The 25,899-nt window shown below is 37.4% G+C and overlaps 1 protein-coding gene across 1 annotated transcript in view; it reads left to right on the top strand.

Moving 5' to 3' along the window:
* SPTLC2 (serine palmitoyltransferase long chain base subunit 2) overlaps positions 1–25,899 on the top strand; it is a 72,702-nt gene that overhangs the window by 12,217 nt on the left and 34,586 nt on the right. The window contains exons 3-9 of the mRNA XM_021542830.3: positions 6,392–6,546; positions 7,593–7,741; positions 8,071–8,195; positions 12,778–12,871; positions 15,491–15,596; positions 16,442–16,661; positions 18,490–18,616. Coding sequence (XP_021398505.1) covers positions 6,392–6,546; positions 7,593–7,741; positions 8,071–8,195; positions 12,778–12,871; positions 15,491–15,596; positions 16,442–16,661; positions 18,490–18,616 — 976 coding nt within the window. The remainder of the gene's footprint in view (positions 1–6,391; positions 6,547–7,592; positions 7,742–8,070; positions 8,196–12,777; positions 12,872–15,490; positions 15,597–16,441; positions 16,662–18,489; positions 18,617–25,899) is intronic.

Here is a 25,899-nt window from a genome sequence, read left to right as displayed (position 1 = left end):
AGTTGCTGGTTTCTGGTTCTCTGTGCAGCCACACAAGCAGTTGGCTAGCAGAAAATAGCAGGGGGCAGAAAGGACATCTCAGTAAGGCAAAGAAATAATCAAGGGTATCAGGGAGGAACTAAAAAAGAGAAGGTTCTGTTGGAGCCTTTTTTTGGAGACAGCACTGGAGTAAAGTGCAGTCTTTTTACAGCTGATTAGCTAAGGACCAGTGCCTAAAATTACCTCACAGTAGCTTCTTTCTGTGAACATTGTGAGGTAGAATTAAGCAGATTCCTAGTAGGGCGCTAAATTCAAAAACGGAAGCATTCTTACAGGAGTTGAATGAGTAAAAGGCATTTCATATTGGTTAAAACTACAGGAGTTTAAATTTACACTACTGCCAAAACTGACTTCTGGAATATGAAAGTAAAAATCTTGGATCCCTTTTAACAGTTAAAATATCTGATTAAAAAATGCTGGTTAGGTTTCAACTTAAAACTTGATGTGTTCGTTAATGCCTTTTGAGCTACTTTGTTTTATGACATTTGAGAACATGACACCCTTATATTTTTCTGTACGTAAAGCAGAAGTTGATACAGCAGAGAACAGTCAAAACAGTTGCAGAAAACTACCAAGACATTATAATAAAAGTGTAAATATTGGTATGGATTCATGATGTTGAGGATTATAAAGGAGTAACTGAAGTGTTGGTGCAGTTACTCTATACTGTAATTGTTACATTTCTGTTGCATGTTTGCTGTGAAAGGCTTGTCCTGTCAGTGTGTAACAACTACTTACAGCAGCCCTTTTCTGTGGGAGCAGTCCTTGCTCTTACATGAGTGAGTGAAAAAAGGGGGCAGTAGGTCTAATTCAGTAACACATTATTGATATTAGGCTCTCCATAAAGATTACCACAGAAGACCTTGAAAAACAGAGGTTGTTAGCAACTGGTTATCCTAGTCCTAAAAGAAATGTAGCCTTGAATTTTTTTGTAAAGTAACTCAGCATTGCATCTTACCCCAAAAGACATTTGCTTAACAAGTATGCCTTCTGGACAGCTGCACTGAAACTCTTTCAGTTTCTGTGTTGGCTTCCATGAGGAGATGCACGTATTCTGGTTTTGTTTTGTACATAGGATGTGTGTGGATGGAGCTAATAAGAAGTGCCAGTGAATATTGCATAAGAATGAAAAGTAGGAAATCCTGTTTAAAGTTTTGGTGTTGGAGAAATCTCAGCCTCGTGTACTTCCCCAAATCATGTCTCCAGCACTTAGAATGTAATAGATGCTTCTGATATCAGACAAATAGAAAAGTGATCACGTGAGATCTAGTATATACAGTACTTATTCTCACCCTTTGCTGCTTTAAGCTTTGTTTGCTTGCAAATGAATTGATGAGAGCACGTTGCAGCATGTCTAATGTGGAAGCCAGGAAGTTATTTTGGTGCAGGAGGTGGAGGGGGAAGTGTGTGCTCAATTACTTGTTTTGAAATTATTTTCACCAATATTTCAGTCTCTCTGCTGCATGACAGCCCAGTTACCTTTTGGTAAGGGAATGCAGGTACTAGTGTGTAGAAAAGGCTCAAAATTCACCTTTTTATTGTTATTAATATGTGCAAATCAGAGAACCCCTGTGGTTACACTGGGGTACTTTCTGGCAGATTTGTGCGAATCTTTTCTCTGTGAAGAAAGTAACATTTTTTATTATTGAAATGCTCAGGAGCCAACTGGGTTATTATGATTTTCTTAAGTATCAAGCAAAACGATTAACTTTACCTTTTTGAAATAATTCATAATTGCATAGGTGCAAAATTATGTAGTGTGACGAAGTATTTTGTAAAGGGCTGAATGAGCCTGTTCTGAAAATCATGGAATTGAAGTGTGTGGATTTTCTGTGGTGTGTTTCTGAAGATGTTTACATTTGAATGCATAACATAAACTTAGGTCCAACATAGTATTAAAAACAAACACAAGGAAAAGATTCAGTTTTTCTATGTTATGGATGGCAGTTTATTTCAGTAGAGCAAGTTCTTCATTAAATTGTCACTTAATAGTATAATCTTATTCCGCATCATAACTAGAAAACTGCAAGTGACAAAACAAATTTAAAGAGCAGAGCAGAATTTTGAAAAGGTTTGAATTTCAGCTCTCTCTGATGGCAGGTAAATTCCTTGGAATTTATTAGAGCTATGCATTGATATGAATGATTCCAGGAAAACCTAATGTTCACTCACTGTTGAAACACAGAAGGGTGAAAAGGGGCAGACTTTGCTAGTACTGATTTCCAGGAAATAGTTTCATGGGTTTTGTCTTTGTTTAAAATATATCCACCTCAGCTTTTCCTGGAAACCACTGTTGTGTAGCACATCCTCTCTGAAACATTACTGGTCTGTTTTAGGCATTGGTAAATAGCAAGATTAACAATTTTCAATTACCCTGGAATCAATTTGTGAATACCCAATTTAATGCGTTGTCTGGTCATAAAATATGGTTGATTCTGCAAAATGCTTCCAGGATTTTACAGGCAGGATGAAAATAACTTTTACCTTTCTTCCAGTCTGATTTGCCTTTTGATTACCTTACATGTTTTATGTTTGGGAGTGACTCTAAATGGGGGTGGTAACTCTCTAATATACTGCTTCATGCTCTGTTGCTTGCCCAGCTAGAATGTGTTTCCAGCATGTGAGGTTTTCAAACACATATTCACAAGAGTTCAGCTGTAGGAATATAGAGGCAATAAACTGGAGTTGTTTTAGCATCTGTGTAACTCATCAGGGGCCTCCTGATGATACAAAGGCTACCCACAGTTATTGCTCCACTTTCTTGACTCGCGTAACAGTGAGATTAAACTAGTCTTTCTGCTTCCTTTTTAGAAGCCTAGAATTTGTTGAAATTGTCTGCTGGCTTTCTGTTCAGAGTCAGTTACGTGTTATTAGAGAGCACATTATGTGAATTGAAGATAAGCCCTGCTGGTGCTCATGGCACCATTTGTTAGCATAGGTGCAATACTGTGAAAACTTGGCTCTAAAGAAGTAGCATAATCACTGCATTTGCATGTCCCTGTGCCCTGAGCTAAAGACTACAGAGCTCTCATTATGACCTTCCCTTGTTGCAATATTAATTTAGAGTATGATGAAATAATGGATTCCCAAATCACCTATGCCAAGGTGTTGCACCCCAAGGGAGAATTTTATTCTTCCCTTGACTAGCAGTGCTTTTCATTGAAATTGCTGTGCTTTTCAGGCTTCTAGGAGACCCCTAGTACTTCAGTTTCTTCATCAGGCGTCCCCTCAATATGGGATGTTATAGGCTGAAATTGACAGGAATAGAGCTGTTTAGGATTTTTTAGCTCCATAAATGCAAAAAACTTGCTGCTTTTGCTCCCTCTTTTGGGTACGGTGTTGCAGTTGTTTGTCTGTTTGCTCAGAAGATTGCTCAAAGGAGCATTTCCTAGAATATTTTTCCTCTGAATGAAATTGTTTAATCTCAGACTGATATTTTAGGGACCCTTACAGCTAGGAAGAGTGCTGGATCTGAAATAAGATGAGAACTTGATAGAAAAATAACAAGATCTGAAGGCAGTTTAAAGGTGATAGTGGTTGCTTCCAGCTCTAGGACACTGTTGCAGCAGAGCACTGTGGCTGCATGTGTCAAAAATTTGAAATAACAGAATGTGCTAAGTTAGAAGGCACTCGCAGGGATGTTGAAGTCCAGCTCTTAGACTTGCATAGGACATCCAAAGAGTCACACCATGTGCCTAAGAGGGTTCCAGACTTCTCAGTCTCTATCTGGCTTGGTGCTGTCTGTGACCACTTCCCCTTGGGAGCCTCTTCCAGTGCCCTATGGGTGAACACTCTCTAGGTGAAAGGTATGGATTGATAGAGTTCATCCCTCCCTTCCTCCCCAAGTATTTATTTTTTATGGTTCAAAGATTGAAAACACTAAATTAGCATGATAATTCAAGTGGTCTTTTTGTTGTACTATCTGTTCTTCATCTGGAATGCCACACTGTAGAAGGATGGAGGAGGTAAACAAACAAACAAACCAGCAGACCATCTGCTCCTGTATGCCAGCTCCAAATGAGGGCTCTGAAACTCCAAAAGACAGTACCAGTTTATAAAGGCACAATATCCTTACCCTTTATTTTTTACATTCTCAGATGTGTGGGTTGTGAGAACCCCTCAGTGGGGTAAGGATCACTGAGGAAAGAGACAATTTGTTTTTGCATTATGCCAAAATAACACTTCCTGCTTGCCCTATGCCAAGGAACTTTCTCATGAGACCTATCTGAGGGTGGTTTGTTGGCAGGAGCAGTACATGTATAGATAACAAAGGAATTGATAGTGTGCTGATACCTACACTTAAAGCCCTTTACTACAATCCTACGACTTGATACTCCAAAAAGCTAAAGCTCGTGTCCCATATTAAACCTTAATTCCCTTACCCATAATTTGTTCCTTGAATTCTTGTTGACTTTTAAAACATATTTTTTCTTTGTCATAATCCAGTAGATTCAGAGAACTTCTCTACCTCACAGTAACTTCAAACTTAGTTCTAATGCTGGCTTTTAAGATCATGCTTGTGTTACATATACTGGTGGTGCTAGCCTGTTGCGGATGATTGTCCTTATGTCACCAGTTGAGCTTGTTACTGTTCTGGCTTTGTCAGCTTGGGTTTCAAAAGAAAACTCATCTGATGAGTAATCTGAAGTGGGATTGGGCTGTATCAACCCAGGCATACCTGCTTGACTTGGTATAATGACTCATTTCCAGCCTCCCCATACTAGCCAAGAACCTTGGCTAAAATACCAGTTGTTTCTTGGCTAACATAGGTGGTGTGCTTGGCTAACTGTTGCAAAATTGAACTCTTGTGTGTAGATGGTTAAGAGGAGTTGAAAATACTTAGCAGCATCACAGTAGATTATAATTAGACTAACAAATCTCTCAGTTTAATGTGCCAGGGTTTCTTTTTGGTCTCACTTCCCCTACCCCCTCTACAAGTAACATAGCAGAGGGTTTGAAACAATTGTAGGTAATTATTTTGATTTTGTGTCATGAATTGGGACAGGAACATGGAAGAAACAATTGCCCTTCTGTGCATCTTAGGACTTAGAAATTTTATTCCCACTGTCTGTCTTTGAGAAAGGACATACTTGTGATTCTCTGAAAGAGTGATTGCTAGCTAAATTTGAGTTGTTTTTCCATAGCTGAAATTATGGAAATTAATATCTTTGTGCCTTTTCGACACGGGCAGATCAGAAGTGGGTTTAGGTGCAGCTGTATCTGCTTAGAAGTTGTCACGTTTGGGCTTGGTCTTTTCTGTGCAGCTGCTGTTAGGAGGATGCAAAGGTGTGGTCCTAAATGTTCCTTTACTGCAAACTGCAAGGACAATGTTGTTAAATCATTAAAATAGGAAGGTAATGAAAAAAGTACTCCTCCTGCAGGAAAGCATTGTAAGTAAGAACTTCTAAGTGCCTGTTTGTGTTTTTATTAAAAATCTGTCATGAATGCTCCCAGTTTTGTTTCAGTGGTACAAATGTCTGACATGATAGTATTTGGTGAGATACTCTGCCTTTCTTATATTGTCACCAAAAATAAAATTCCCATCACAATGTTTGCATTTTTCTTGTGAAAAACAGGAAGAAATGCTTGGCTGGTTCATACCTTTGTAATAAATTCTGCTTTTTCCTTCTGTAGATGATTAAAAAGGTGGTGATTTTTTTTTCCCCAACAGAAGCAAATGAATTATGCATTCTTATCTCTACTAAATGTCAAACTTTCTTTAATTAAATAGTAAAAAGGAAATCTTGTGACTTTGGGGCAAGAAAAAAATGTAGAGTGCTCAGATGTCCTTGCTGCTACTGTTAGTTTGACATTCTTGTGTTATCCATTCAAGGCAGTCACTTACCTTTCCTGGAAAACATTGGAAGGGAAGCTAAAATTCAGGAAAGGCTCATTCATAAAAATCATGTGGGACTTCAGTGTTGATAAGCTGTGCACAGAGAGGTACCATAATGCAGTTTATTAGTTTCTATTGAAAACAAAAAATTGTGGAAGGTTCTAATTGTAATGTGTAAAATAATGCTAGTGGTGCTATATTAAATGCATTCATTATGCACAGAATAAAATATGATAGAGCATCTTAGTTTTCAAAGTCTTTGTGTATTCAGTACAGCAATGCTTAGTGCGAAAAAGCCATTTCATGACCCCATGCTCTGCTTAACTCAAAGGCTGACTATACTTCTCTTGCAAAGATTATATACCCACAATTTAATGAAGGGGGTTATTTTATGTTTGGTGGTTTTTTGAGTTTTTTCATTACACCAGAATTACAGAAAATAATTATTCCTGCTACTCTTATTTTACTGTCACATATACATTCCTTTTACTTAAGAGTGCTTTTGATGTGTTTCAGGACTTTGTCCCATTGTACCAGGACTTTGAAAATTTCTACAACAGAAACCTCTACATGCGCATTCGGGACAGCTGGAACCGTCCAATCTGCAGTGTGCCAGGGGCCAAAGTGGACATGATGGAGAGAGTTTCCCATGACTATAACTGGACATTCACGTGAGTCAAAATTGAAGAAAACACTTGCAAGACCTGTTTTGAAATATAGGGTCTCTAAGAGCAAGTTACAGGCTGTGAGGTTAAAGGAGCAGTGAATTATGAGCTTTATTATGAAAGTTTTTGCTTTCTAGCAGCTTGAATCAATGAATTTTGCTCTTCTGAACTGCATTTAGCCACCAAAGTGATGATTTGTATATAATCTTTTGGCTGCTTTACTGTATTAATATTTCCTGGGCATACACCTTTAATAAAATTAATACCTTTGTGCATGATGACAAGTGCCTGGTGTGGATACATTGGATTGCACTGCTGCTTGTGACTTGGTCTTGATTTAGAAGAAGTTCTGCCACTTGAAGTGAATGCTGCTGTCTGAACTGAATTTAACATAATTGTTTTGAGTCAGAACTGAAGTAGCCTGTAGAAACAAAATGAGAAATACAATAAAGCATTTTTACAAATTGGAAATGACATATCACAGGTTTGATGTGAAGAGGTTTGCAGCACAGTACTTGGTGAAACTAGTTATGTCTCTTCTTGGGTTTCAAGGGCAAAAGAATTAAAATGGATTCTTTTCTGCTAAACTGCTTCCCTATTCTCCTTGTCACGTATTGTTAGCACAGAAGTGCCAAATGTGTTTCCTTTCTGAGGTTAGAGGATATCCTGCTTGAGGCACTGCCAAGTTAATTGATCTAGAGATGTCATTTTGTAATTGAAAGAAAAATTGTATGTTTCTGGGATGGAGGGAGAAACATGTCAGAGCAACAGATGGTTTGAGAAGCCTCAAGCAGTTTCAAGTGTGATAGCAAATTCACCTGTAAATGGAAATTCTTCTGGGAATTAATTTGAGATTGTAAGATTGAGAGAGAATCTTTTTAACTGATTGTTGTAGTTTGATGATGAGAGGCAGTACTGAAATAATTTAATGGTTGGCTCTATTGAGTTTTAATATTTCAGTGTATAGTCTAGGAAAGTGAAATAAAAATCTTCTGGCATATATGATGTTTAAAATTTTGGGTGCCCTAACTTGTGCTGTTTTTAAAACACAGATACACAGGGAGAGTGATAAAAGACATCATAAATATGGGTTCCTACAACTACCTTGGGTTTGCACAGAAGACTGGGGCTTGCCAAGAAGCAGCTGCTGAAGTTCTGTCCCAGTATGGAGCTGGGGTGTGCAGCACTAGGCAGGAAATGGGTAAGTTGAGGATGATAATATGTTCCCTGAATGTTTATTTCAAAGTCTGTATCTTATTACAGGTCTTTAAAATATTAGTTGTTTCAGCATTGAACTTTAGTCTAACTGATAAAGCTTTTACTTCAGTGAAGACAAATTTACTTCCTGGATTTAGTTTATGTTGCAAAGCAGTTGTCTTACTTATGTGTTCATGTATGGGGTTTTTTTCAGTGCTCCCCTATGGTCCTTTAAATAAAGCACAGCTTAGTTGGTGGAAATTCTCTTTGTAGAATTTAGCAATAGTGAAAGCTTTTCCTTACTCTTGAGTTTCCCATTTGTTTTATGTGCAGGAAACTTGGACAAGCATGAGGAGCTGGAAAAGCTAGTTGCCCGGTTTCTAGGTGTGGAATCTGCAATGGCATATGGAATGGGATTTGCAACCAACTCTATGAACATTCCTGCTTTAGTTGGCAAGGTATGGCTTAAGTCATGGACAAAAGCTCACCTAACAAAGATTCTAGTGGTTCATTTTTCGAAAAGCTACTTGTTTGCATTTGTTTGTTCTCAGTGGCAGCCCCTGCAGATATTCTCTGTGTTGAAACTGTAGGTCACAGTTTGTAGTATGCACCTCTTACCATTGCAAAAGTCTCTTGGGGAAGCAGCATCCATGAGACCAGTAGCAGCCCAGAGCTTTCTCTTGAAAGAAAGCCTGGCATGTTAAGGCTTGCTTCCTCAGGCTACTCCTTGGTGTGTGAAATGGTGGCTGATTAACAGACTGATTGGCTGAAGGTATTTTGGTGCTTTTGAAACGCTAAGAACCAACTGTGTCAGCTACACAGATAAGCTGAATTGCATGTTGCTACATAGAGAATTTATTATCTTTGAGTGACAGCTAAAAATCTTTCCTTTGAAGAAGTAGAAAGGTTGTTTGAGGGAAATAAAGTTAACTGTAAACCATGATGTTCACTGTATGCATAAAAACAGTAGACAATTAGTCTGAGTGTCCAGTATCTCCAACAGTGCTATCTTAGTTATTAGAAAATTAAATAAAAGTGAAATTTTTCTTTGCCTCTTCTGATGCAAAATACACATTCTCTTAGCTCCTCCTTAGAGTAAGATAGTGCAAGTACTGGAGCAGGTCTTTTTTTTTTGGCACATGATTCACTGTCAGCCTAATACTGCTAGTCTATTGGAATTCTTTGCCCCTGTGTAGTGAATTGTTTTCCTTTAATTTATTTATTTTTTCACTTCCTGAGATTACTTCCTTAATCTTACATATGTGATATCTACAGATGATAAATTTGCTGCTTTGTTCTTCCTGGCAATTTTTCTTCCTGGTGATTGATTCTCTTTTTCCTGCACGTTTGTTTTTGTTTGTTTTTTTTTAAGGAAGTAGCACGGTCTACATAATATGCCTTTTCTTTTGGTCTGTTAAGTTTGAAATATCAAATGCTTTGCATATTAAAAAAAAACGTTTGGGTCTGATGCTAGAGAGAAATTCAGTGCTCCAAATCTAATCTTTCTTGAGTCAAATACTTCTGCAGTGCTATGAATCTGAGCAACATATGTTATTTCTGAAATATCTTTTACCTGCATTTTTTGCTCTTTGTTTTTCCATATCTCTCCTGTTTTATGTTCAGCGGAAAAATGTTTCATGATTTCTGCGAGACCTTTCAGATTCAGTACACGCTGTCAGGTACATTTAAGCAGATTGCTCATTGTCACTACAAATTACTCATTCCTACAAATTTACTCAATCTTTTTTTTTTGTGTGAAGCCCACTGTATATCTTCAATACCTTATGAGAATACCCTTGAGATACTTTACTCAGATCCTGAGTTTTCACCTTTGAACTTCAACAGCTTTTACAACCATTGAGAGAGTCTGAACAGTAAATTTCAAGGCGTGTAACATACCTTTTTTATGCTGTTCACGTTAGTAAGCCAACTCTTGTCATAAATGGGTACAGCAATCCCTACTGGGTTAGTCATGAAGATACGTAGTTTCTTGTGCACTTGAAATAAAGTACTAAGAATCTTTTGCCTCATAACAATACAAGTGCCCTTATACTCAAGTGAATACTCCAAACAGAAATTGTGCTCTGGTAAAGAAGAGCGTGCTTGTCAAATGAACCATTTTGCAGTTCAGAATGTTCACTAAATTTTTTTTTTTTTTTTGCTGTCTGCAGTTGCTTATCACTGCGTTTGATTTCTTCATTGTCTGCAAATAAAGACACATAAATCCTGAATTTTGGCACCACCCAGTACACAATTAATTGCATGTGCACTACCTGTTTGGTAGTGCTTTGATAGTCCTCAGTAAAGGAAAGGGCTTTTTTTTTTTTAATGACTGTCTCTTTTTGTGTGTCTTACTTATATTTTCAACTGTAAATCTGCTTGGAACACAAGATATCTTCCAAGTTAATAGTATCTGGGCTCCTGGATTGCTACTTAATTAGCTAAAAACAAGCTACTGAGTATAGTTGCTCACATATACTGGACCACCTGTTCTTTTTCAGCTCTGTGGAATCCTGAAGCACATAGTTTATGTTCCTACTGATTTGTCTTTCAATAACAACATACACAGTCTGACTAGATCCATGTCTATGCCATAATTTGATCAGTATTAGTCAGCAAAAGGAATTCAAAAGCTTCATCATTATTTAGTTTATCTTTATTCACTATGCCTTGTTAACAGCAGCCTCTACTAAGCAGGTGCTGAAAATAAGTATAGTTGATGTAAACTGAAAGTTGTACTTCAGCAGTTAAAGTTAAAAGACGCAATTAAAGCATCACTAAAATCACGTCTTTCTGCACCTGGTGGTTTTCAGCAGCAGAGACCCTCTGTTTGCAGCCAAGCTGTCATGTGCCTGATATAGTCACTGCCAAGTATGTTGAGTCTAGACCACAGATAATGTGATTTTGAGGGTTACATAGTCAGAAGTTGCTAGACCATTTGAGGCTAAGCTAGACTCTCAAACTTGCCTGCTTTGGATTAACTATCATTACTATAGTCAGTATAACTAGGTAATAACACCATTCTGTACTGCCTTTAGCACAAAGCTTTTCATCATAGCTCTGGATGGAGAGAGACTAGACAACTGAGTTAGAACAATGATGCTTGAAGGATATTTTTTTGTTATAAGAAAGCACATTAATTTCCACATAAAGGTGAATTGTAAAATTAAGTGCTTAGGACTGAATTACACAATTCATGTACGTAGCACTCCAGTAAAATGTGTCATTCACTTCAATTGGTCTTGCAGGATGTGGTGGTAAGCCTGAACTTCCCTGACATATTTTTCTAGAGCCCAAGTAATGTTATCTCCAGTTCCTTGTCCTGGATGCTTTCTCAAATGTAAATTTGCTGATAAATGCAAATGAAATCTTATAACTGTAGTAGTATAGTATCACCCAGTTTTACCTAGAATCATCAGTGATTGCTGTACTGTGCCAGTGCTTCTTTCTAGTGGCAATCAGTACTAGACTAGTTAGTACTTCAGTTTCAAATTAATTTATTTCTAATTGAATGTCCTGTTAGCAGAGGGTGAAAAGAGGCTGCTGCTGCTCATTAGTTTGTTAAATCTACTTTCTCCACCAAAAGCTCATCCTTGTTTATAAGGAAAATATTTGCCTTTTTCTAGGCAATTAATACTTCTTTTTTTTTTTTTTAATCTATCACTTTTTGTGCTTTCTACTATTCAAGAAGGAAACTAGTACTGGATTATTATTTTTTGATACAGTACTGTTTAACAGCAATGTCCTCTGATGTATACATACTCTGTCTGATATCGTGGTTCCAAACAGCAAACACTAGTTGGAAATTTCCAGCTAGTAGGAAGTTTCTAGTAGGAAATTTAATATGCCAAAGTCTATGAAACATGTAGTGTGAATGTTTGTAGCAGCAGTATTAACACATGGCATTTGTTGCAGTTTCTGGGAAAAACCAGTCTCTAGCTTTCTCAGAATCTAGAATGTTTCTACATGCATTGCAGTTCTAGTGTAGACTCTCATTTGTTGTGGAGAAACTACTCCTGTTGTCTGTGACACTCCTTGTATAACTACAGTCAATGCTTTTCACAGTCCTTTCTAGTAATTGCCGTTGCAGAGAAGAAATCCTTTGATTCCTCCCTCCATCAGCTGTTATTAGAGAAGCATGGAATGAGCATGTTTCAGTTTTAGATCTTCAGCATCTTGACACACTTTCTAGATTTTTAACTGAGCAAAGTCACTTCTAAAGTTGCAGCACGTTTGCATAGTAACTGTAGTGGGCCAAGGTTATTTAGAGATATTGTCGCTTCCTTATATATTAATCCCCCAATATACATACATTCCTGTAGTCCACAGTGATAATGCTGTGACTGAATGTTTAGCATATCAGTTATTGATCTGCAATCATCACTGCTCTCAAAACATACTTATCCTGTTTTAATGTTTGTCCAAGGATTTATCTTCTGGGGTTTTTTTTGCAAAAGCATATTAATTCAGTATCATGTTTAATGACTTCAGAAAACTTAGCCAGTTCACCATGCAATTCTGGTTTTCCACTTTCTCTCTCTTGTATATTACCTCCATCTGCACATGGGTTTAGTCAGTGGTTACCTCCTTATGAAAACAATAGTGCAGCATTGATAAGGCCTTTAACCTAGGTCTTCAGTGTCCTGTTTCTTAGCAGCACTGTCAGCTTGCTGACTGAACTGTGGAAGCTGCTCTGCTACCTGTTTTACCTGATCGCATAGGAGGATGAGTACTCATCAACAGCATGAGTTATTCAGGCAGATTCAGCTGTAGGACTCCTAGGAAAAATGAAACTTGAGTGTTTGTTTCAGTTAAGAGCAGTTCTGTATTTTTATTTGACATCCTAAGGCTGCAAATTGGATTTTAGCAAGTCGTGCCTGGACTAGCTGGAATTTGCAAGTAGTTGGAGTTGCCTGCATTTATGTTGGATTTTTTTTTCTTAAATGATCTTGAAGCACTTCAGAGCTGAAAGGTGTTGTTACATGCTTGGTTGTGAAGCATAACCTTTCCAATATATTCCTCTTTCTCCTTCTAATTCAGGGGTGTCTGATTCTGAGTGATGAGCTGAATCATGCATCACTAGTGCTTGGAGCAAGACTGTCAGGAGCAACTATTCGAATCTTTAAGCACAACAGTAAGTATCAGGTGGTGGACTCTGCTTTTCTGCAGATGCTATAGATCAGATGCAATATTTTCTATCTTCTAATAGCTGAAAATCCAATTTCATGCAAGGAAATAAATTGCTACTTATGTAAAAGGTCAGAAGACTGCTGCTACTGGAAGTTGAATCATCCTGAATCAGATTTTTTTAATGTGTTTAGTCCCAAATAATAACACATTTATCCTGAAGCTGTTCTGGCCTACATCTTCTGCATGTGGAGGAGAACATGCTACCCTTTGGCAAGTCTAGGGACACTGGTGTTTTAACATGGTTTCTTATTCTACTATCCTTGGGTAGCTCAGCATGATTAGACTAGTCCAACAGTATGTAACATAATGATGCATTCTTATAGGGGTCTAAGTTACAATTTGGGGGATAAGGAAGTTTAATTTTAGAACTAGATGCTAACATGCTTGTACAGTAACAAAAGCTTATGATTGCAGATGTCCTAGCTAAACTTGACAGTCATAAATTTGCACAATGTAGTACTAAAAGAATTTTTGGGACACGAAGCATAGGTTAAGGTCAATGAATTACTTGATTTAAGTATTTGTTTCCAAAATACACAGATTTTTTAATTTCCTAGTTTCATCTTCTTCCAAAGGAGGTATTTTTAATAACTTTCAGGTTAAAACTACCTAGGATTTCCTTCTCTTACTCTTGATGAAAGAAGCATGTGGTTGTTCTTGATTAGTAAGAACTACCTTAATTCTTCAGGTACTCCTAATACTCTTTATAGTGTTAGTTTCTGAGATCACGATGACTCTTGATTTATTTGAAGTGTATAGTGATAACAGCAAAACTTGGACGACTGTAATTATTTTTCTTTCTTTGTCCTACTTGATAGTGTGGATTCTCTCTTCTCTGCTTACTGTTTCTTTTGTGTTCACTCTTTCTTGTTTTCTGTCATTTGAATAATTTGTTTTACAAAACAGTAGAGCATTTGATAACGTTCATTTTTTCTTTTTAATTATTTTAAATTTTGGTTGCTGGGTAAGATCACAAAAGCTTCAACTTCTTGCATTTGTATGGACATACTTCTGAACATTGCATCAGTTGCAGAATTTCAGAGAACATTGGCAACAAACATAGTTCTGGCTATGAGGAGAAGGACTAAGAAGCTGCTGTGATGAAAAATAGATGATTTGTTGGAATGGCTACAATAGATGATTTATAGGAATGTGCTTTCCCCTGGATATTCTAGAAACATTTTAGATAGTGGGTTTTTGTGGAAGAGAATGTAGTGGCAAATTAGAATCAAGGCAAAATGTAAATAATGGTCTTGGCCTGTCAAGATGATGTTCAGTTAATATATCTGTACGTGTTCTCAGTCCTACTCTTGTTATACTCTATGCTGCCTTTTTAATGTGATTTTCTTGAGATGTTAATGGCTTCATTCACAGTCAGATTTTTAGAAATTTGGGGGGCAGGGAATGAAAGCTTCCCCTGAAATCCTTGTTCAATGTTTTTATTTATATCCTGCCTTAATTTGTAGTTTGTCCTTTTTATTAAGCTCAGACTCAAGTTCCCCTCCTTAAAAAATTAGAGTAGAAGTTTATTTTCCATATTTTCCTTTGACTGCACTAACTTTGTCTTTCCTTCATTGAGAGACCTGTTAGAGACAGGGACTACACTGCAGATTTCTTTATCATTGACTTTCTCAATGTAGGCAGTCTTTTAACAGTACATTAACTGACCTACTTTGCTGTTTAGGTTTTAGTCTAGATCTAATTCACAAGCTCCTCTTGCTGCTACAACTGCACTAGTCTACCAGTTCTCTTTCCATGATTAATTTGTTTTCTTTTTCATGCCCTAATGTTTATATCTATCTCTTGCTCAGCACTTGGCTTTTATGCTTTGATTAATCCCATCTTCACTCCTTTCCTTGGAGGTTTTTTTTTTTTCAGGCTTGATTCCACGTGTATGTATTTGTTCACATTAAGTAGATCTCTAAGGATCACATTAAGTGTTTAAAACCAAAGCTTGTAAGATTTCAGAATAAGTTTCTACTAACAGTTTCATCTGTCTGGTTTCTGATATGCTGAACATTGTCCTTTTTCCTGCACTGGTGATTCTCTTTTTTTCCTTTTCTCCTTTGGTTTAGAAGCTTCCTGTTCCCACTTCCAATCCCTTCAATTTTAAACAAAGAAGTAAAAAAGTACACTTGCCCTGCTTATTTTCCTGCACTTTGGTCTATCTTCTACTTATCTTTAATTGATTATCCTTGAACTTATTTTATTCTGAATTATTTCTATCTGCAAGGACATTTTTACTACTAAATTCCCTTCTCTTTTCATCAGAATGAGATACCTTACTTTTTTAATTCCCCCCTCCCCCCACCCCCACTTTCTTTCTATGTGCCTAATGCTTTAACTTGTGTTTTTAGTTTAGAATGATGAAATTCTTCCTTGGAGTTCATACAGTCACCTATTCCCTTCAGTCTCATCCATGGGCCTGTAGGTAGATGAAGCCTGTGCTTACTGAGTTGTATATGGTCTGTCCTCCATGCTGGAGCAATTTGTGCCTGTTGCTGTCTTTAGTCATGTCAAAGTTCAAGCTAGTAGCTGTTTTTAACAGTAATTTCTGGTGCAGATATGCAAAGCCTGGAGAAGCTGCTCAAAGATGCTATTGTGCATGGGCAACCTCGTACACGGAGGCCCTGGAAAAAAATTCTTATCTTGGTGGAAGGAATATACAGGTACAAACTATTCTTTATATTCCTAAGACCCTCCACGTGAGATCTAAATGCTTAGTGCTTGGATATCTTTGCCAAATCAAATTACGAGTATTGTCACTTCATAGTTATTTCATTAGTCTCATCTGTTGATTACATTACACCGTGTATGTCTCACATCCTGGGCTCTCTGTTGCTAGAACTGTAGCTGCACCAGGTGTTATCACAATGTTTTCCACATCCTGATTATATTGTAGAGATTAATTAATCAAAACTGATTACTTATATCAGAGCTGAGGTCTTAAGTTGCTTGTCCATTCCATTCAATTCCATTCCATTCTTTCTGTGCTTACTGGATTATGCTAGTGCGATTGGAATTGCACAAATTTAATATTTTTGCTAACAGTGAGTAGAAGCAGTAGGCATAGCTGTGTTAGGCATTCAAATCCTAGTGACTTTCAGTACAAAATGTAGTGTTTTGGAGTGTTACTAAAGAAAGCCTAGTCAGTTCTTAGAAACATCAGGTAAGTAGTTGTTAAATCAGAATACTGACATTAGGGTGGAATTAAAACTGAGATAATTTTATAAATGAATTATCACTGAACACATTCCTGTGCCCTAGCTTCCTGTTGCTGCTACTGTTAGTCTGTGTGTCAGCATCCCATGGATGCTGAGCAGGTATAAAGGAGAGATCTGGGCCCCAGGTGCAAGGAGGAGATGTGCATCTCTGCAGACTGTGATGGGTCTAGCAAATTTTAAGTGTTTGTAATTACTGAAAGAGTGAAGAAATGAAAGGTTAGTGATTTTAGTCTCTATTAGGTGGTCCCAACAATTAAATCAACTTATACTGAATTTTTGTTTCTCAACAGTATGGAGGGATCCATAGTCCGTTTGCCTGAAGTCATTGCCCTTAAGAAGAAGTACAAATCCTATCTGTACCTTGATGAAGCTCATAGTATAGGTGCCCTGGGTCCCAGTGGCCGGGGTGTAGTGGATTATTTTGGACTCGATCCTGAAGATGTGGATGTTATGATGGGAACATTCACAAAAAGCTTTGGAGCTGCAGGAGGATACATTGGGGGCAAGAAGGTAAAAAGCTGAGAATGTCATGGCTGTTGGTAAAGTCCATTTCAGGCAGGTGGTGGAATTCTTCATTAATCATTTCAAATTTAATCTACTCCTGAAGTACCCTATTGTCCATTTGTTTCATAATTTTACATGTTAATACTGTGAAAGTCTACAGTGAAGAGCCTAGTCTAGTAAAATATCTCATAATTATGTAGCTCTCACATGATTGGTGATGATCTGAGATTGCACAATGTACAGTAGTGATGTAATATCTTTATAGAAAGGGATAGGAGTCAGGAAGCCGGGATTTCTTGATGTTACTTTTAATGAGACTTGAAGGAAAAATGCAAAAAGTTTAAGTTTTTTACCTAAGAGGAAAATCCTCTTAGGTTCATCTGGTAGAATTGATTTCCCCCAGGTGCAAGCAGTTTGTTTTCTGAAAAGACACTTCTTCCCTTTTTCTTTTTTGGCTGGTTGATTGCTTTGGTTTTTGTTTGGCATTTTATTTGTTTGAGGTTTTGGGGTTTTTGGGGGTATTTTTTTGGTTACTGTCTCTTTCTATTGGAAAGTACAGCTAGAAAGTGTTGCACTTGCCAAACATCTAATTCTCAGAAGGATGGTGTAGACAAGGCTCTGTGTCACCTTTCTCATATCATAAAATATCTGATCTCACAAATCAGGCTTCTTCAGCTTTACTGGAGGGTTATATAAGCTTTATTGTACCATTTTCTTACCAGGATAATAATTTTTATGTATTAATTGTGATAATTACTTCCACCCATAAATGGAGGTGGAACTTGGAGATATTCCTTGTAGGGTGTTTATTACAGTGAGATTAAAATTACTTCAACAACTTCCCCAGAAAAAAAAAAATTATATAAGTCTTTTTCCAAAGGCAGTGAGCTAGTGGTATTGACTCCATGGCATAAGGTAAAGCAGCTAAGAGGCCTTTGCACCTGTTTTAGCTACTGATTGAGGGATTGCTTCATGGATAAGAGGCCCTAAATCTTCTTACCTAGTTTATTTCAAAGTCCCTTTGCAACTTCCTTTCCTTCAACTCTGACCCTAGGCAGACAGTACAGAACACTTCCAGAGGTTTTTATAATACATTTGCAGCTTCTGATAGCTACAGAGCTGCCATTATTCATTTTATAGTAGCAAAGGACAGAATCTCTCCTGGCATTCGGACTGATGTTTCTAATATTTTAGCATGGTTTTGTTACAGTTAACAAACAGCCTAGATGTGAGCTGTGTTGGTCCTTTGTTCCTATATGAGCTGCTTTTGCCCTCTAAGAGATGTGTTTAAGTGGGAAATGCAGAAGGATTATTCATTCTCAAATGACACCTACTGCTTTATTTATATTGTGCTGATGAACGAGAGAGATTTTGTAACCTGTTCCTTTGTTTAGTGGTTTTGGTGGGGGAAAAAGTATATTGATCATGATCTATAAACACCTATAAATCCTGCTCCCCACTATTTCATTTTCTTTATAGTTGTACTGTTGTAATAAACACTTTTGAAACTCACCCTGGGCACAGGTCAAGTATTGCTAACATAATGCAAACCCTTGTTGCAATGCACTGTTGATGGTATTAGCTAAACAAGTCTGTCATAGACATTTGTCTCTGACCAACACGTTCTTGTACTGTGACATTATTATGAGTTGTCATGTCCCTGCTGTTTCTTGTACTGTAAAATTAATTAATGAGATACTTGTTCTCTTATGGGGCATTCTGAAAGAAGTTTTTTCATGGTGCCCCGTTTTATTGTGATTGAAGATATGACAGCAGCATTTCTCTGAGTGTTGGGAAGGCTATGTTTGATACCTCTTGTTGTGTGTTTTTCTAGGAATTGATTGATTACCTCAGGACATACTCTCACAGTGCTGCATATGCAACATCAATGTCACCTCCTGTTGTGGAGCAAATCATCACCTCCGTGAAGTGCATTATGGGTGAAGATGGTACAACTATTGGTGAGTCTTTCTAGCAGTAAACATGTAGAAAGGGGAAGCAAGAAACAGCCTCTATCACTTTGACAGATAACACATTCAGTGGACACTTTCATAATTATCTGTTAGTAATTCTGCAGTTGGAATTTCTGGGTCAGTAAACCAGTTTACAATTCTGCTTGGCAGATCAGCCTAATAACAGCATAAAGACTTTTCAGCTAGAGGTAAGTCATCTTAGTCTTGTCTAAGACACACTGTTTTCTTGTACTGATTTTTGTTTTCTGTCAAGCTATTCTATCTACCTTCTTTTTCTTTCCATTGTTTGTCCTTTGTCATTTGCCCCACTTTAAAAATTGTTTCAGAGTGCTTTGCTGTTGTGTCTTTTACAGTTGTGTGCTGGTTTATTGCAGAGACAGTACTTTCAATTTTCATCTCAATTAAAGTGAATGTGTAAATGTTTCTGAGATCCCTTTTTACTTGGGGAGCTGGAGGCATTTTTCAAAATCAGTGAACTTAATGGAGTAGAAGAAATTTAGCATATTTGTCTTTATTGTCTTAGTTTTCCTGTTTCATTATAGATGTAAAAAAGGTAAAAATTTTACTACTCTCTGGGCATTCAAAGTCATAATGACAGATTCTTGTGTCCTATTTGCCTATGAGTAGCAGCCTCCTTCAGTTACAGCATGAATTAAGTAGCCCTTTAAGCTGCCTTGAAGCTGAAATGGTACAGTTTGCATGTAGGTTACTTTTCCCTCTTCACAGGTTGTGAGCAGCTCACACAGGATGCTGATGTAGTTTGTTGAGGATCATTAAATGCTAACAGATTTAGTTTGGAGGCTCTTAGAATTCTAACTGCAGATGGATATTGAATTCTTGGAGCTTGAGGCATCTGGCCACGAGGTGGTGGTGGTGTATGCTGAAGAAATGAACTGGCTTTTGAACATGCATCATCGGACCAACCAACCTGTTTGATAACTTAGAGTGAAAAAACTCACTGGAGATATGACTTGAGAATTTTCCTGTTATAACAGTTTTCATTTAGTTTGCTTATATTATCTGAGAACAGACTTAAGTGCCAGCAGTTGGTATTGGTGGTTACTCAGTAGAGACATCATCAGTGAGGCAAGTACAGCTGGGCAGCAGCCTGTGTCTGTGCTAGCTTTGAGTGCTACCAAGTGGTCCATGTGAGAGACCTGTACCAAGATATAGGAGGTGACTCCCTGCTCTCAAGTACAGGTATTAAGCAAGCTTCACACTGCACAAAAAGTGTTGATTTGCTGTAGTCTTAAAAGTAATTGTTTGAGGTTTTTATAGCTAGTGAATTACCAACAATCTGTAGTCTGCTTAGGCATTGCTTGTTTTGGGTTTCTTCCGCTATCTATTCTGCTTAATGAAGCGGGAAGCAAGGAATGTGTAACTGATTTCTGTTTACAGTATTTAAACTCAGGCATTTTTACCTCTTTCTGAAGCTACTGTGTGGAATTTGTTCAAGCCAGGAGAATAGAAGTAACTTCCACACTGTTCTCCTGTCGTGCCAGCAAGATCTATTCAAGTTGAAAGGCAAACCAGATTAGGAACCAATATGGCTAAAAAATAAACTCATGTTGCTTAAAATGCATGTTGAGCTACATCCTGCTAATTTGGTGCCAAGAAGTACCGGAATTCCTAGGCATTTTAACAAGAAAACGAGTGGTTTTGGTGTTTGATAGGTGTCTTGTTTCCAAGAAGTCTCTGTATGTCCACTTTCTGGATAAGCTGCATAAGTGATGGTTGTAACAGCTGGACAGTCACAACCCTGTCAAATCTCAAAGGATTTCTCTGCTGCAGGTCTTGTGAAAGTGTTACTGGCTTTTTAAGCATCTAGGTAAACTTTGAGTTAAGACAAGCACCTCATAGGATGATTTCTGCATAAAAGTGCTTTTCTATTTATTTTTTGCAGTGTGTTGTTTCCCAGTCATGCATTTTTAAAATTGCCTTCAGGCTTTAGAGATAATATTTTTCTTTGTTTAAGGGCTTTGACTGAAAAACTTCTGATTGGAGTCTGTGGAATTACAAGTGGGGCTCTGGAGGACCACTGCCTGCAGTGCCTGGTTTGACCACTGCCTGGTTTGACTATGAATAAATAAGGAGTAGATGAGTGCTGGTAATAGTTAACTGTGAAAGACAAGTGGAGAAATAGTGTTAAATGGGGTCACTGGCAAGCACCTCTGAATTGACTGTGTACTATAAAAATTTCGTTGCTTTTAAGTTAGTCAAGCTGAATGAATTGGTAAAGGAAACTGAGATAGGGCAATGGTTTTACAACAGCACAGGATTTGGAGCTGGAATATGAACAGTAGATGGCTAGCTCCCAACCTTATGTTTTGGACCACAGCTAAATAATTTAATAGCTTCAAGAGTGCTTTCTTGAAAAGAGCCTTTGTGGCTTCTTTGTCTGCCTGCTTCTGTTTACCACATGCTATTTGTAAAACCTTCTGTCCTCCATGTCTTCAAATCTTTGTGGAAATTGTCATGTCAGATTGAGATAGTCTGTAGCTGAGGAATAAGTAATAGGAACCAAGTAGTTTTTGAAGATGAAAGGGTTTTTGTAAATAATTTTGCAAGAATATGTTAATGGTCTAGGTTATTTCTAAATCTAAAGAAGCATCTGAAGACTCTAAACTCACAATATAAGGTGTTGTAATTACTAAAACTTTACATAACTAAAAAAGCGAATGTCTCAGATTTTTTCAGCAAGTTGCCAGTGACTAAATAGGATATTGGTAGGAGGCAGCACAGACAAAATTCAGATGTTATAAAAAAACTTTTCTTTGAGAATGTTAGATGTGCTTATGTGTAAATATGCTGCCTTAGTTGGCACAGTAATTTTCTTGTGTCTTGATTTCTATTCAAATTAATCTGTTAATTCTTTGTAAGGTGAATGCATGTAAGTGACTAGCAGACTTCAGTCACCCTGAAGACAGTTACAGCAGTATAATTATATACAAATATATTGCTTGTTCCTTCATCAAGATTGTAAAAACTATGCTAACAGCTAAAGCAATGGCAGAGCCACCTTACAGGTTCTTAGTAGTGGCACTTCCAGTACTGCAGCTCCTCTACATTACCAGAGCAATGTCTTATTTTACTTTGCATTACTTGTCTTATACTGTAATTGGCTAGAAGACCATCACGGGTTCTTAAACAAAACACACTTGATCTGTGATCCCTTTGAGAATTTCTTCAAAGGAGCAGTCAACCTCAAGAGTGACTATTACATATAGACATATAGGACTCTCTTCAGAGAACTCAGGTGATAATGTATATGAATATCTTGTATGCCATCACATTTGGCTTTAATATATATATAATAGGGCAAGGTGAGCAAGATAGAGAAGTCTTCTTTCTACAAAAACGAACTTTTGGAACTGTTTTCCAATTCAAAGTCTCAATGGTTTAATGAGAAAGTGTTGCAGATACTTGTCAGCAGTTTAGTGAATGTTGCTCTTGCTATGTTCAGCCACAAAATGAATGAATGTCAAATAGTTTTGTAGATAAAGGAGCTTTTTAAACAATTATAATAAAAAGACACAATAATCAGACTTTTCAAGGTCATAGTATACATACATAAAGATGACAAATTGATTCTTGGAATGGCGTTCTGGAAAGCTGTAGCATAGAGCCACTTGATTCTTGCTGTTATTTAAATGGACTGTAGGGAAAATGAGACAGCTTGGTTCTTGTCATGGTAAATGAGACATTGTTATGATTTATGATGTTAAGTACTTGACCTCTCTTGGTGAATTTTTCAGCATCAATGATTTGGTTTGAGTTAAAAGCTAGATTTTTTGCTGCTACAGTTTCACTAGGACTAGGAATCCAGCTGACTCCTTTATGTTATTTACATAAGAGCCAGTGATGCATCCTGTATAGCTGGAGTTCTCTTAGCCTTGTAGCTGTTCAGGACCCACCCTATTTGTTGCCCCGATAACATTGCTGGGGGCAAGTGGAAGAAAATCGTAAATAACCCAGGAGAGATACAGGCAAATCAAAACATGCAAGTGAAACCAGTCTAGGGACTGGTTAACCACCTTCAGAGGTGAAACTTAGTTTGCTCTCCTATTGAAAACTGAAGATGAGCCTTAAATCCAGGTGTGTTTTAAGTTTCAGCTAAAGTTGGCAATACTAATGGCTTGTAAAAGAGATGAACTATTTCTTTCCACAGACCTTAACTCAGTAGTAGTAATTATAACTCTTGACATTTGTAACAAGTTTGACTGACTTCCATGGGAGTTTTGAGAGGCAAATATCCCACACCTAATAACACAGCAATACATAGCATGTTCAGAATAAGTAGTGGATAGATCTTGCCCTAGATGGCTCTTAAATTTGACTGAATGTTGTCTTGAGCACTGTATAGAAATGAAGGATTATTATCTAGCATGGTTCAATTGAGATAGCAGTTGCATTGGCCATCCCAGCTGCTAAACTATTGGAAACAAATAACTGCTCTTTGAAGTCTGGTCAGTCAGTTAGCAGCACAGAGTCACATATTGGTGTTTGTCTCAGCACCTCAGTTGTAAAGAGTCAGTAATTAATTCCATCTCATCAGTGAAAATAGTTTTTTAATTTTTTTTTTAAATTTCTACTCTTGCCATTGCTATGTGCAACAATATTGAGTGAGTTAAATCGGAGAAGGCAGTTAAATCAATTATAACCAGAAGTAATAAGACTGTACATCTGTCTTGGCAGAGAATTGAATATAACTGAGCTGTTCAGAATTCAGGACCATTGTTACACTCTTAATATGCCCAGGGAGAAGCATGCTGGGAAAAACAACAAAAAAAACAAACCAAACTAAGCTTAGATGGTCTGCTTAAATTCTGGAGGAAGAATACTGCAATTAGTATTTTAACTTCCATGAGGTTAATCAGGCCCTCAGGTGAAGATAGGATCTCAGCAATTCAATCATCTGCCTAATCAGAGGTTTCTTGAAGTTGGACATTTTGTAACATTAACTTTTTCTTTCCAAAGATAAACCAGAATTATATGCAACTGCAAACATAAGCAGCAGTGAAGGAATAGCCCATGTTTCAGCACCTGGAACTGAATTTTAAGTAACTTATGGTATATTTATAAATAAAGTTAACACTTTGCCATTCACTGCCAGCAGTCAATCCACAAATGGAAGCAGTGACTGCTCTTGTACTCCAAGGGGGAAATACTCCTTCTGCAGGCTGAGGCTGAAAACCTTCAATTATCATTAAAACCTGTTCATTTGAATTTCCTCCAATAATGCACTTGTTAATGAGGTGTTAAATTATCACCTTGGGAACCTGGGGACGAGTCAAAACTAATTTGAGCAAAGTGAATTTTTTTGTTGTTGCTGCCCTTGAGAATATAAAGCTGAGCTGGGAAACTGTTAGAAAAACAAATACTCTGGGGGTCATAAAGAGAGTTTCCTGCTTCTCTCCAGGGGTCTAACAGTTTTAAACATCATTCTCTGTATTTGTACTTCCAGCTGAGGATCTTTTAAATGCAGCTTGTTGCTGCATCCCTATCTCCCTCCCACAGAGCAAGGCAAGCTTCCAGAAAAACTGCTTTAACCTGGACTGAGCAGGAGAAATCTTTCAGCCTCTGATGCTTTGAAGAGTGTTTACATACATTAACAGAGTTGTACCCTTTGTGTTGTACATTGAAACATGAGAATTCTTCAATGCCTCTTCTTTCGGCCTTTATTCAACATCATAGTGTTTGTATAGAGCTTATAAATCTTTATAAGTGTACACCTGCTTTGTACTTACAACATTCTGGTTCTTTCTGTTTCTGTTATGGTAGGAGCTATCATCCTATGTCTTTAAAGACTAAACACTGATTTGTCATAGCAGAAATACAACTAGAAATGTTGTTTTGTTGGAGTAATTTAATTTTTCTTAATTTCTTGTACTATATTTGATTTAAAATGCATGTCTCACTTTTTACTCTCAATAGCATGAGATGCCAGGTTTCTACAGAATGCTGGAGTGCTGCTCATACAGGAAAAGGAGAAAATACTGGTAGCAGGTTACTAGTATATATAGTATATATTGTTAGCAACAGCACAACTAAATGTTTCTAAATAAGTAACATTAAATTTAAGCATTTCAACAGCAGTAGTCACACATGAGGTGATGTGCAGTCTTTCTCTGGATTAGTGTGTAATAGCGTTCATGATTCCTGATGGTGGTACACAATTTACTAGAGCAGAGTTTTTAGAAAATACCTGAATGACCCACACAAGCACTACCTCCTATCATGAGTCCTGGTGGCTGCACCAATCTTCTACGTAGAAAAAATAATACTAGTATTGCAATAGTGTCTGCAGTACAGAGACTTCGATGAAGACTATGTAGTATTTGTTTCTATCTTCTTTGGAAACAGGCAGTAGTCAGTAATGAAGCCTTTCTGTGGGCTGTGTTAGAGGCTATGTGGGACTTGCAGGCCAGCTGATCTACTGTCCATGCTTACTTTAGTGAGTTCTGATTGAAAATATGTTTGGCACAAGATCAACTCATGCTATTTCACATCAATGCAGTTGACCTACCACAAATTTCCAAACACAGACAATCCTAACAATCTACAGTGTGTACTTTTGTCCTGCTAGAGTGCAGATGTTTGTTAATGTTTCAGAATTAATAAACTTTCTTAGATAGTACAGATTTAAGTTTTAAAGGAAGAAGATGTCTGAAAAACCTGCATGCCAGTTAATGTGTTTTAAGAGCATATGGCCAGAGGAGAGATTTGAAATTACTTTAAATAAGATTGAATGGATTCTTGATTTCAGTATTGGGGTTTAGTTCAAGACAAATTGACTTGTCAAGGACAGGATAAACCAACCTGTAGGGCTTCTTTCTGCCACAAGAAGCTAAGCTTCTGTTAATGCTCAGGTTATTGCCTAATTGTTGCATAGTGGAAAAGTTGTGGTTACAATACTGCCTACATGGGGGAAAATGTGTTACAGAGTATGCATGCTTCTCAAATTTATGTTGGCTAGCAGCTCTTAAGATTTCTTAACTGTTTGTCCATGGACACTGGGATTGCAAAAAATAAAGAAGAAAAAAGGCGCCAGTACAATACTTCTGAAGATTTTTAAGGCTTTCAAGCATGCCTTCCAGCTGGTCAGCTTAATGTTGTATCATATAAGTGTGTTGGCAAACTCAGGCTCTAAATGGGTGGTGGAGAACTCATTTGTCCTGCAACTAGCATCTCTAAAACTAAGTACTCTGTACAAACAGATGTGTCACTCTTATAGAATAAATATACCAGGAGCTGGAAGCAAAATGTTCAGT

This window comes from Lonchura striata, chromosome 5 (genome assembly GCF_050655825.1).
Source record: "Lonchura striata isolate lonStrDom1 chromosome 5, ASM5065582v1, whole genome shotgun sequence".
Classification (NCBI taxonomy): domain Eukaryota; kingdom Metazoa; phylum Chordata; class Aves; order Passeriformes; family Estrildidae; genus Lonchura; species Lonchura striata.
Note: the sequence above shows the minus strand (reverse complement) of the source record. Positions and strands in the feature narration are given on the sequence as shown.